At 38.3% G+C, this 12,190-nt stretch overlaps 1 protein-coding gene across 50 annotated transcripts in view; it reads left to right on the top strand.

Moving 5' to 3' along the window:
* ANK2 (ankyrin 2) overlaps nucleotides 1-12,190 on the top strand; it is a 607,793-nt gene that overhangs the window by 443,105 nt on the left and 152,498 nt on the right. For all 50 annotated transcript variants that reach the window (XM_084973140.1, XM_084973126.1, XM_084973116.1 and 47 more), the window contains one exon: nucleotides 11,101-11,199. In XM_084973140.1, the coding sequence (XP_084829266.1) occupies nucleotides 11,101-11,199 (99 nt within the window). The remainder of the gene's footprint in view (nucleotides 1-11,100; nucleotides 11,200-12,190) is intronic.

Genomic DNA, 12,190 nt, shown 5'->3' with positions numbered 1-12,190 from the left:
GACTTCACTTAGTATGAGAACCTCTAGTAGCAACATATTTTGGAGTTATTGAAAGTAAATAGAACATCATGTCAGCTCCTTTGTAGAATGAATTGGTGGTACATCACCTGTTCAATTTAACTTTTAAACCAATAAAAGAGAAAGGCATAATCTAAGTTATCGATTTTTGTCCAAAATCTAAGGTAAACTCTTGGTCAGAAGCTGTTTATTGCATGCTTACTGTGTACTCAAAAGAGCTCTCATTGCTGTAGAGAATTCTAAACAGGTGTTAATCAGAAAGCTGTTTTTAAAAAGTATATAGGCTACATGCAAAGTCAAGACAAGCACATAAGAAACAAAGACAACAGAAGATGGTAGGTGATTTGGTACTAACTTTTTTTTTTTTTTGTCTTTTTAGGGCCACACTCACAGCACATGGAAGTTCCCAGGTTAAGGGTCGAATTAGAGCTGTAGCCACTGGCCTACACCACAGCCACAGCAATGCCAGATTCAAGCAGTATCTGCAACCTACACCACAGCTCAGGGCAATGCTGGATCCTTAACCCCCTGAGCTAGGACAGGGATAGATCTCATGTCCTCATGGATGCCAGTAGGGTTCATTACCGCTGAGCCATGATGGGAACTCCTGGTACTAAATTATATGGGATAGACTGTGTTATAGAGAGGAAGGTTGAAATTGGCTAAATTCTGTTAGTGAAAAATTCACAGAGGATCCGAGCACAGCATTGAAAAGGAGATAAGGTCTTTAGAGGGGAAATTGAAACAGCAGACTTTCTACACAGAATGGTTATTTACAGCAATGCGGGGAGGTATAATCGAGCTTGGTGAGTGGAGAAATACTGGTGAGACAAGCTGGTCCAGAACAGCATCAGAATATGCATTGAAGGTTTGTTCTTGATATGACAGTGGGTGGGGATATAAAAGGTCTTCACCTTCAGCCATGGTTTATGAAAACTGATCTTTAATTATGGTCTGTAAGATGACAATTAATATAGGAAAATAGTTTGTTGAAAATAGTTTTTAGGAAAATTAGTTCAGGTTGGTGTACAGGGTGTGCTGGGGTAACCTGAAATATGTAAAAAGTTCATGTGTTTTCTTAGTAGTTTATCTATGAGGAGCTGAAAGTCATAATTATGGTAGACCCAATGGGAATACAGTATATTCAGTGGTGTTTCCAATTGCTGGTAGTATCCAGACATGATAAAACACTGTCTGTCAAACTTGCTGCTAAAATTCAGGGCAAATGAGTGTAGAAGAAAAGACAAGATTTCTAGAAGTAGTTCTATGTGGGTACAGATTCCAGCTCCATGTTGAGAGTGGTCTGAAACATTTGGCATGCTTCTGAATCCCTATGAATGTTCATTTCCTTGATTCATATAGAGCTATATTATTTATTTCGCTGGGCTGTTAAGGTTAAATAATAGACAGTGTCCAGCCTCATCTCTCCTCACTACCACCACTCTACATTTCTTGGTCACTGGAAGTAAAAACTGGAAGAATTCTTATGTCTAAAAGTGCCCTTAGGAGTTCCTGTCATGGCACAGTGGAAACGAATCCGACTAGGAACCATGAGGTTCCAGGTTTGATCCCTGTCCTTGCTCAGTGGGTTAAGGATCCAGCACTGCCATGAGCTGTGATATAGGTTGCAGATGCAGCTCAGACCTGGCATTACTGTGACTGTTTTGTAGGCCAGCAGCTGTAACTCTGATTAAACCCCTAGCCTGGGAACTTCCATAGGCCACAGGTGCAGCCCTAAAATTAGACAAAAAGACCAAAAAATAAGATAAAATAAAATAAAATAATAAAATAAAAATGCCCTTAGACACTCTTCATCCAGCAAGTCATGACATTTCCAATACTGTCATCTCTAGTGAATAGCTTAGGAGAAGGCTACTTGTCCAATTACTAGAGAAAAGTGGAGGCAATTGGATCCCGGTTGAAGGGGACAGCTGAGGAGAGTGCAAGGAGCACCGTGCTTGGAGTCCTTCAGGGTTCAGGCTCTGACCATAACACTTGTGGGTGTGCCCCCTGGGTGGGTGATGATGAGCCAGAGTCTTAAATAGCCCTAACAGCATAGTGGTGGGGATGAAACACAATGACATAGTAAACACCCCATAATGTTTGACCTTCCTAGAAAGATTTCGTACATTAACCATTTTAATGGCATCTAATAGTAGAGCTATAATCCTTTAAAGAGTGCCTTTGGAGAGAAGATGATTAGCATAACTTATAATATCCTAGCCCTGGTCAAGAATTGTCACATTCAGATTACCAGAGAAAATTCGTATGACATTTTAATTAATAAAATGCCTTCCTAACTACTGAGCAAGTGTCTAATCTTATCTTTTGTTCTTTTGCCTCGAGCACACCCCCAGAGTACACAAAGTAGTCTTTATTTTCGTGACTACAATTAGTACCCATTGGTTTTTTACATCCTTTGCAGCTGTGCATTTACAATACATTTAGGGAAATAATTTGGATCATTCTGACCTTAAGGCTGTGTAGTAATTTGGGGATGCTTCCCAACCTTATCTCTCATAATGCTAATTCAAAAAAAGAAGAATATATGTAGTATCTGGGATAGAAACTATAGCAGTGATTCCCAACCAGCGCTAACTGGTGTATGACAAAGAGCCCCCTAGAATGTCCTAGCTGCTAAAGAATTCTGCTCTGTGGGGAAAAAAAAAACAAAAAACAAAAAACAAAAAAAAAAAAAAAACTAAATCTTAATCCAGACCTTCCTGTAAAAGACTGAAGGTTTTATCAAAAGGGAGAGTCTACTTTTGTTAGGTTCAAATCCACAGCTATCCATAACTGTTCCCATTTCCTACTGTTGGGATTGATTGTGTAATTTGTTGATGAGTTTTCCAGTAGATATAGAGAGTACACGTAATGTTCTTATTAACTGGCAAGTGGCACATGGAATTAGGGGTATTATAAATATTTAAAGCTGCAGCTTTCAAACTCTCTCAGATATAGATTGCTCTATCTCGGCAAATTTGTACAAACAACCTCCTTCACTCATTTTTCCTATTCTCTGAAAGACTGTATCTTTTCCAATTGCAAAATACTAAAAGAAAGGTAATGTATGGCTACCGTGTTAGGCTGCTTTGTCTTTGTGTTTTCAGTCAGTGAGAGCTCTTAAAACTCAACATTCTACTAGAAGGATCCCTGATGTACATCCCTGGAGCACAATAGAGTTTATAAGCCATTGTCCTGGTAGATTGGGCTAGCAATGTTCAGATATTGCTGAGTAGTTATCACTCTTCAACATCAAGCAGAGCAGTTGTGTTTAACATTTTATTTTCAGAGTTTCTAGGTTAGATAGCATTTGAAGAGAGGTGACTAAACAATTTGGAAAAAAAATAACTGTTTAGGATCTGAATTTATTTTGTAAAGAAAAAGGGAGTAGCGTAGAGGAAGAGCAGTAAGAGGTGTGGTCGGCAGTGTAGGCTGCGGCCAGATCATGAATGAGCTTGTTGGACATTGTGTTAGTTATTAAATTATCCCAGAACATAGTGGCTTACAACAGCAATAAACATATAGTATTGTCACAGTCTCTGTGGATCAGGAATTCGGTAGTAGCTTAGCTCTGAAATTAGGGCCCCGCATCTCTTATGAGGCTGTAGTGCAGAAGCTGACCAGGGCTGGAGCCAGCTGAAGGCTTTCTTGGAGCTGGAGGCTTCACTCTGCAGTAGTTTTTTCACATAGCTGACAAGTTGGAGCTAGTGGTTAGTGCAAGGTCTTGGTCCCTTCTCCCATGAGTCTTTCCACAGGCCCCTTGAACATCAACATGACATGGTAGCTCATTTCCTCCAGAGCAGGTGACCCAAGAGAGACCTAGATGATAGGGCAGTGACTTTCAACTCCAGCCTCAGGAGTCACACCATCAGTTCTACTGTAGTCCGTGCACTGGAAGCAAATTACTAAGTTGGCCCACATTCAAGAAGGGAATTCAATCTCCTCTAGAAGGGGTGTCAAATAATTTGCAGACATAGTTTTAAACCACCACAGGCTTCAAAAGAAACTAGGATCCTATTCCACTTTATGTGTTCATCCATTTAAGAAATATCTTTTGAACACCTACTATGTGCTAAGCATTGTTATGGGTAGTGAATGAAGTTTCTCAGAGAGTGTGACCCTTGTGTCAAGGCCTGAAAGATGAGTAGGAAAAAATATCCAAGTACCTGGCCTCTGCTGTGTCCATTTACTTCCTTCTAGCTGCCTTTTCTGTCCTTAATCTCTGTAGCTGGCCAGCCCACTTGGCAATTCACTCAGTCTCTGGGTTAACATTTCCTCAACTATAAAATGATGTCTCCTTTTAGCAAAATCATTTTCATCTCGAAAAATAGGGCAATTTCTGTTAATTACTGAAATATTAATAATTTTAGCAGCATGGAACTAAAGGTAAGAACACATAAACTAGCAATGAGCAGTTACAAAGACATTAATTTATACACCATCTGAAATTTATATAATTCGTATCTACTCTTTTAGTTCACTATTGATCTATGAAATTACCTAAAGTCTATCTTGAGCTGGGTGGTAATATGTTATACATGAATTGAAGTTTTCTGTGTTACCAGTCTGAGTTAAAGATCTTTAAATTAAAAAAAAAAAATTTTAAGACCTATAAGAATTCTTTTCAAGGTGCATTCTTTTTTTTTTCCTTTTTTGTCTTTTTAGGGCTACACCCGCAGCATATGGAGGTTCCCAGGCTAGGGGTCAAATTGGAGCTACGGCTGCGGGCCTAAGCCACAGCCATAGCAATGTGGGATCTGAGCCGCATCTGCAACCTACACCACAGCTCATGGCAATGCTGGGTCCTTAACCCACTGATCGAGGCCAAGGATCAAACCCGAATCCTCATGGATACCAGTCAGGTTGGTTAACCACTGAGCCATGACAGGAACTCCTCAAGATGCATTCTTAAATTAGCTTTTACTTGCAGGTTTTTTGTTTGTTTGTTTTTGTTTTTTAATTCATTAGACTCAGTATTAGGCTTAAAGAATAGAATTTCCCAAGTGTAATATATGCCCTCAGCAAATACACTCAGATTTTTCCCACAAAGACCACATCTCTTTGGAGACAGGGGGAATGAAACAAGAATAGAAAAAAACTGCAAAGGACATTTTACTTTCTCAAGGTCTGCCATCCTGATTTCATTAAGACCTCCTAATTTCCTCTCAGGTTTATGTGCTTGGGCAAAGATACCTTCCTTCTTGGTAGCAGTTTCTAACTCCTTAGTGCTCTGATAGCCTTTTATTCAAGCCTCTCTTTTGGCAGTTATAGTATGTCTTGAGCTATAGAGGCTTCTGTATATGTGTAGTTGGTGAATTCTGTAATAGTTTACACCTTTGAGGGTAGGAACAATATAATGTCCATATTTGTTGCTCTGAAAATACCTAATCCAGTGCCAAGGTGAAAAATATTAGAATAAATTTGTGCTATTTAAAAAAAGACCTTTTTTTGGAAGTCTCTGTCACAAGAAAACATACGCATTTCTCAATATGTACAAACATTAAATCATTTTGTTGTGTACCTGAAACTAATATAATGTTATGTGTCAATTATATCTCATTTTTTAAAAAAGACATTTTGAGTTGAATAGTAACATTGATTTTTATGTTAAAAGTAATTTTATATCATCAGTCATTTCAAGTCACCCAACTGATAAATCTTAATTTGTGTCATAGAAGAATAAGGTTCTATGTTCTGGCAAAATTAGATCTGAAAAGTTAAGATCTTTAAAAAATTGATAATAGTGAGGATTCTTAGAGTTTTGATCCTTATCCAAAACATTGATACTAAACCATTCATTACTTCTCACATTTACATTATTTGTTTGTGTGTAATTTCTTTGAGATGACATGCAAGTATCAATAGATTTACTTTAAAATGTTCCCCAACCAGTGTAAATCTACATTTGATAGGAAGATTATCAGCTCATGTGGAGTTCATTCAATTCCCCCAGATAATCCAATTACCGAAAAAAAATTCTCTCCAATGGCTAAACCCTGATTGTTGGTTCATAGTTACATCACTCATGAAAGTAGGAAAAACATTTTAGGTAATATTAAGCATATTTGAATTCTCTCATATGACACAATTTCTGGATTTAAAGAAATGTGTTATAACTTTTTAATAAATCTGAGAAATATTACCAATGACTAATCACTCAGACTGAAACTACTTCTAATCTTTAAGTGGAATATAAATACATGAATGCCAAATGACATTTCAAAATCTCAAAATCATATTAATATTTCTAATCCTCTCTTCTCATCTGAATGATTACAAAAAACCTTCTTTCTACTCTTCCAGACTCTACTCTGGCCATTTTCTAATTTATCCTTCCCATCCTGGCAAACTAATCTCTTTAAAATGCAAATGTGACCATGTTAAACCTCTGCTTAAAACCCTCCCATGACTCTGGAGACTTCAGAATAAAATTCAGACTCCTTAGCCTGGTGGCTGGGGGCTGATCCCTGTCCCCCTCTCCCCACTAGTCACGTTGAATTTCCCGAAGATCCTTATATATACTCAGTGTTTGCTCTTTTTGCAGACTTCCCTCTGTTTGAAATCATTTTCCTGCTTCTGTGCCTAAATGCAGCGCTTTCATATCTTAGCTCAAACCCAATCACTCCCATTGTCTTCAGAGTGTCATTCCCAGTGGTTCCTTCAGATGTAATTTTTTTATCCAGTTGAATTCTGTGTCCTTTATGTCCTCCTTATATCCAACACAGAACTTTTTTTTTTTAAGAAACTATATATGTGTTCACTGTACTGTAATATGGTAGTTTGCTGACTGGGCCTTTCATCTCTGAATCAGTAAAGCTGAGCACAACGCCTAGCAGTGAAGACTCACCAAGCACAGTTTTGGTGACTTAATATAAATGAATGACAAATAATTAATAATTTGCTATGGAGAGGAATAATGTTCAAAATACTTAATAACCAGTTGGCAGAAGCACCTATTGGTCATACTGAACAACTCTAAGAACAAACTATGCTGTGCTCATTCGTACCCTCCAGAATCAACCTGGCTTCTGGATCTTTGACTTTTTCCAGCCAACAAGGAGGAAACACATACACTTCCATACTACCTACAGCCAGACTATTTTAGAAAAACATGGTGACATAATATATTGGAAAACACTTGGATGCATAGACACAGGGACCATAATCCTGTGTTGTCAGCCTATTTATATGTGAAGATAAAAGCTTCCTTATACAATTTACAGTGCTGTTAAAATGCTGCCGTGCCCTGTCTGTTACCCAGAAGCATGTGTCACATTTCTGGTAGACTATTTCTTGTTAAATAGCATCATTAAGTGAAGGAAAGATAATTGCCCATATTTTTAGGACCTGTAATAAATCTTTATTGCCTTTTTCCTTCTTATGTTTGGTAGCAGTAAATAGCTCCCCCTCCTTCTAGCCGAGGTGTTGTCTTAGCCAAGGTATTGCCTTCATCTTTTAAATACACTATTGCAAATATTGCAAAAGCTGATTAACCCCTTACTTCCATCCTTGTCTCCTGCCATTCCAAACCAAGGCATCTGTGGTCCAGAGTGAACTTTCCGAAATGCAGATATGATCCCTGCTTAAAACCATTCACTGGTTCTACATCACCTATAACAAAGCACTTCAGGTAGTTTTAAAAAATTGAGCTTTTTAAAAACTGCATGGACTTTGGCCTCATGTATGAAGACTTCAATGCAGGAAGGGGGATGGTGGTCCCTAGATGTTCTTACAAGTTTCCACAGGAGATTCTATCACATAGCCAGGCTGAGGACCACACATCCACAGTGAAGTCCCAACTTCTTTACAGGTAAGAAAGCTGTCCATGAATTGGCTCCTCTCTGTCACTTCCAGTTCACTTATTAGCTTTGAGACTTTGGCCAAGTTACCTAAATGTTTGAGCCTCAGCTACCTTATTTCAAGTGGAGATAATAATACCAATATTATAACACTATTCTAAGTATTAGTGATGGTATTTGGCCATTTAGTTTATCATCTGAACTGAGACACTATTAATAATTACTCCACGATACTATGCATAAAATTAGACTGTTCTGGGCAAACCAGGCCATGTGGTCACAGTAATTTGAAATGATATAGTAAAAGCATTTCTCACAGTGAATGGCATATAGCAGAAGTTCCATAAGTCCTTTGTGTTTTTATGGTTCTTCTTATCTCTTCCTACTCTGCTGGAAAGCCTGGCATCCTGAGGTTGTGGCACAAAGAACAAATGCTATTCATGGTGCCCTCTAACTCAGATCCTGAACATTTGGATCCTGGACATTTGTCTGTCACTGCCCTTTCCTTTCTAGATACTGTATGTTGTCAGCCTTGATATTTTCCCCTTTTCTTTCTCTATTACTCTAGCCCACATTAACGCTTGCAGGGGCCAGGACAAGAGTGCAAAAGAGGTCCACATACAGTATATTTTTTTAAATTCACTATGTATCAAGCTAATAAACTATCAAATATCTCCTATGCTTCTACTTTGATATATGTAACATTCTAGCAATATGGCAGGTCCAAATTTAGACTTCTTGGAAACCTTCAAGTTCCTTCCATGCAAGATTGGGGCTGATTCTGGCCCCTGCCCCTGGCCCCTGGCTGTTCTCTTATGCCCATTTCTGGCACCATCTACATCACAAGGGCATCATGTGTAGGGATATAGATGCCAACCTGTATCATCAAGCTCTTCTGTGTCCTACTTCCACCCTCCCTCACAAACAACTCTAAGAGTATGTATTAGACTCCTGTTGCTGCTATAACAAATTATGACAGATTCAGTTGCTTCAAATAACACACATTTATTCTTTTATAATTGTGGATGTCTGAAGTCTGAAATCAGTCCTACAGAGCTAAAACCAAGGTGTTGGCACTTCAGGTTCACACTGAGGCTGTGAGAGGCAGCATAGTAACTACTCTCCTCTCTGACCTCCAGCCTCCCTCTTATAAAAAGCTTTTGTGAGTCCATCAGACTCACCTGGATAATCCAGGATAATCGCCCAACCTCAGGAAATTTAACTTAATCATATCTGCAAAGTTCCTTTTGGCCATTTAAGGGGAAAAAGTCAGAGCCAGTTCTGGAAGGACACTTGGGGCTGTGGGGGCAGGGGTTCTGGGGAGCTGCATATCTGGGGTGTGGTCTGGAAGCAGAAGAGCTGCAGGAAGGGGATGAGCATGTCCTCTTGGCCCTCTGGATCCCCTGCCCTGCTCAGCCAGAGGAGGTCCCTTTAAAGGAGGCAGGAGTCTAAGGCTGGCACATCTCCTTTCCCCTATTCATCTGGCAACCAAGGTATATTTCCCTTTCTCCTGATCTATACACAAGATTCTGTTGGAGGAAATTCTGTAAGCAAATTGTTTTACTCTGTTCCAAGTTCTTTTTCTCTTTTTGTATCCCTGCCTTTGACTTGTCATGAACGAGCCCCATTCCACACCCACTCATTGTTTTTAACCATCCCCGGCTTTCCCTTCCTTTGAATTTCTAATTCCATCCTTCCGCCACCTCTTCAGTTCTTAAAATACACAAGATATCACCTGTTTGCTGTGTTTTAAAAAATATGCTATCCAGCTAGCAAGTTATTCCTGAATCCTACGAAATTGTCAGTTCATTCCTCTTGTAATATTTCTTAGTTTTAAATTTTCCACCATCCTTTGAAACCTACAGATTTTCTTCTGTAATCAAATTTAAAATTACTTTTCTTGTTTTACTTGTATACTCTGTATTTATATTTCACTATATTTCACTGTAACTTGACCACTTTAAATAATGTTTCCACACTTGTACAATGTATACAAGAGGATTTTTCAAAAAAGCTATTTTTCTCTCCTTGTAAGTTTTTTTTTTTAATGAAGTTTTGTCTGTGTTTTTACTTATAATCATGAATGCATGGAATTTTTAAGGGAATCAACTGTGGTTACAATCCTGATATAATTTTGAGAGAATGTTGTGCTTTGAGAGTTTATGATTCGTTTCACACATTTTCTGGTTTGTTTGTTTGTTTGTTTGTTTAGGGTATTAGGACTTTTGTTTTTTTATTACTCAATGAATTTTATTACATTTATAGTTGTACAATGATCATCATCCCCCAATTTTATAGCATTTCCATCCCAAACCCCCAGTGCATTTCCCCACCCCCCCCCAACCTGTCTCATTTGGAAACCATAAGTTTTTCAAAGTCTTTTTAAAATAAAGTTTTGTGGGTTTTTACTGTAATGAAGTATAACGTATTGCAAAGGATATAATAAAAAGAAAATTTGCCAATTTAAACTTAGTTTCAAACTCTTGTTATAAACTTTCAGTGCTTTTTAAAAAAATCTATGACTACATAATGTTATCATATTGCCGTAGTATGTGCCCTATGAGGGCAGATATCTATCTTGTTCGTCATCGTTCCCCGGTGATGGCCCAGCTAACCAGAGCTTAGAGTTTTAGTAAACAACTGAATAAATGAATATGAGAATTAATGAATGATGTAATTTTGGAGAGACTTTTAAAAAATAACTTGTTCAGTAAAAATCATGCTACCTTCATCAGGAAGTTGAAATAGAGATTTTTCAAATTTTCAACCAGATTTGCCCTCTTTCTTAGCCCATTCTGATATGAGAAATAATTTATACCTTTAAGGGTGTTAAAATGTATTTAGTCAAGATAATGGTCATCTGTTTAAATAGTTTATGAATTGATACATGTAAGAGCTATGACACAAATATCACTCTATAGTCGTGAAAATTCTATGTCTTATAGATATATATAGATATTAAGATACTCAGTATCTTTAGTTTTAGCAAAGTGTTAGGTGATGAGAACTGTGAATCTTTGGTGCTGAAATGAAGTCAAGAAAGGAGGTATTGCTTCTCTTTCTCCTCATTCTTTTAAAACTTGCGGGAGGGAATTGGTTAGCTTTGCTTGTCTAGTTTGATGATGGTAAATGCACATATGACCTCTGCAGTGTGAAGGTATGTTATTGTTACACCATTTCAAAGTTTTGCTTCGCATTCTTCTCTCTTTCTTTGTCTTGAATTCTCCCCTGATTTAAACTTTATGAATGATGGAAGACCTTTTTCACTGTTTGTCCTCAGAATGGCTTCACTCCTTTGTACATGGCTGCCCAAGAGAACCACATCGATGTTGTAAAATATTTACTGGAAAATGGAGCTAATCAGAGCACTGCCACCGAGGTAAGACTGTGGATTCCGAAGACTTGAATCCTTTGATCTTCATGTCCACATCCTTTGTATCCAGCTGCAGAGGGTCTCTATTCCTTTTATCCTGGGAGTGCCTGTGTTACCATTGTAATCCATAGCCATGGCCATGAATGAATGAAGGACCCAGTGCACACAGTTCAATGAGTTTATGTCTTAATTTGGGATTCATATCAGTTTATTCTCACATGAAATCATGCTTCCATCAGGTTGCCATTCTCTAGGTTTTGAGAGCTTTATGCTACTCTAAAACCAGATTATAGTAAATTCTACCCGTTTCTTTTCATCCATATTTTATCTTTGTTAGGATCCCATACAATTTCTTAAAAGAACATTTTTAATGACTAGAAATAATTCATAGTTATTTATGTTTGCATGATTGCATGAGGAATATGTCAGGAAGCTGTTCATGTTTTCTGAAGCACCGGTTATGATGTATGACTATGACTACGGCAGGAGCTGGATAGAATGTTCAAAATCAATTCAGTTTCAAAAGGTTCAGGGCATCTAGAAGAAAAAAAGGGGTTGGAGTGGGCCACCTTAGAACATCACCATCCTATGTATTTTCCTTCTCACTTTCACCTAGGCATGTTAAAGAGCAAATTCAGTGACTGCTTAGAGCCATGATTCTTAAATGATGCTCAAGAAGGTCTTGAGCTTGACGAAAATGCCTCCAGGGTCACTGGAAGATTGGGAGTAGGTGACACAGGAGAGGAGGGGAAGAGAGCTCCAGGGGGACACACCTCTCCTCAAAAAATTTCAACCAGAGTCTGCAGGCTTTATTTTTCCTATTTCACATTCTGTGACTCCATGGATGAAATTTAAAAACTCCTGGGAGTTCCCACTGTGGCACAGCTGGTTAAGGATCCAGTGTTGTCACCACAGTGGCTCAGATCACTGCCGTGGTGCAGGCTTGATCCCTCGCCCTGGAACTTCCATGTGCTGCAGGTGCAGCCAAAAAAGAGAA

The sequence above is a fragment of the Sus scrofa genome, chromosome 8 (assembly GCF_054392235.1).
Source record: "Sus scrofa isolate SSC_HxYL_T2T_F1_AM1 chromosome 8, Sscrofa_HxYL_maternal_Yorkshire_Landrace_v2.0, whole genome shotgun sequence".
Lineage (NCBI taxonomy): Eukaryota > Metazoa > Chordata > Mammalia > Artiodactyla > Suidae > Sus > Sus scrofa.
The sequence above is the reverse complement of the archived record's forward strand: the minus strand, read 5'-3'. Positions and strand labels throughout refer to the sequence as shown.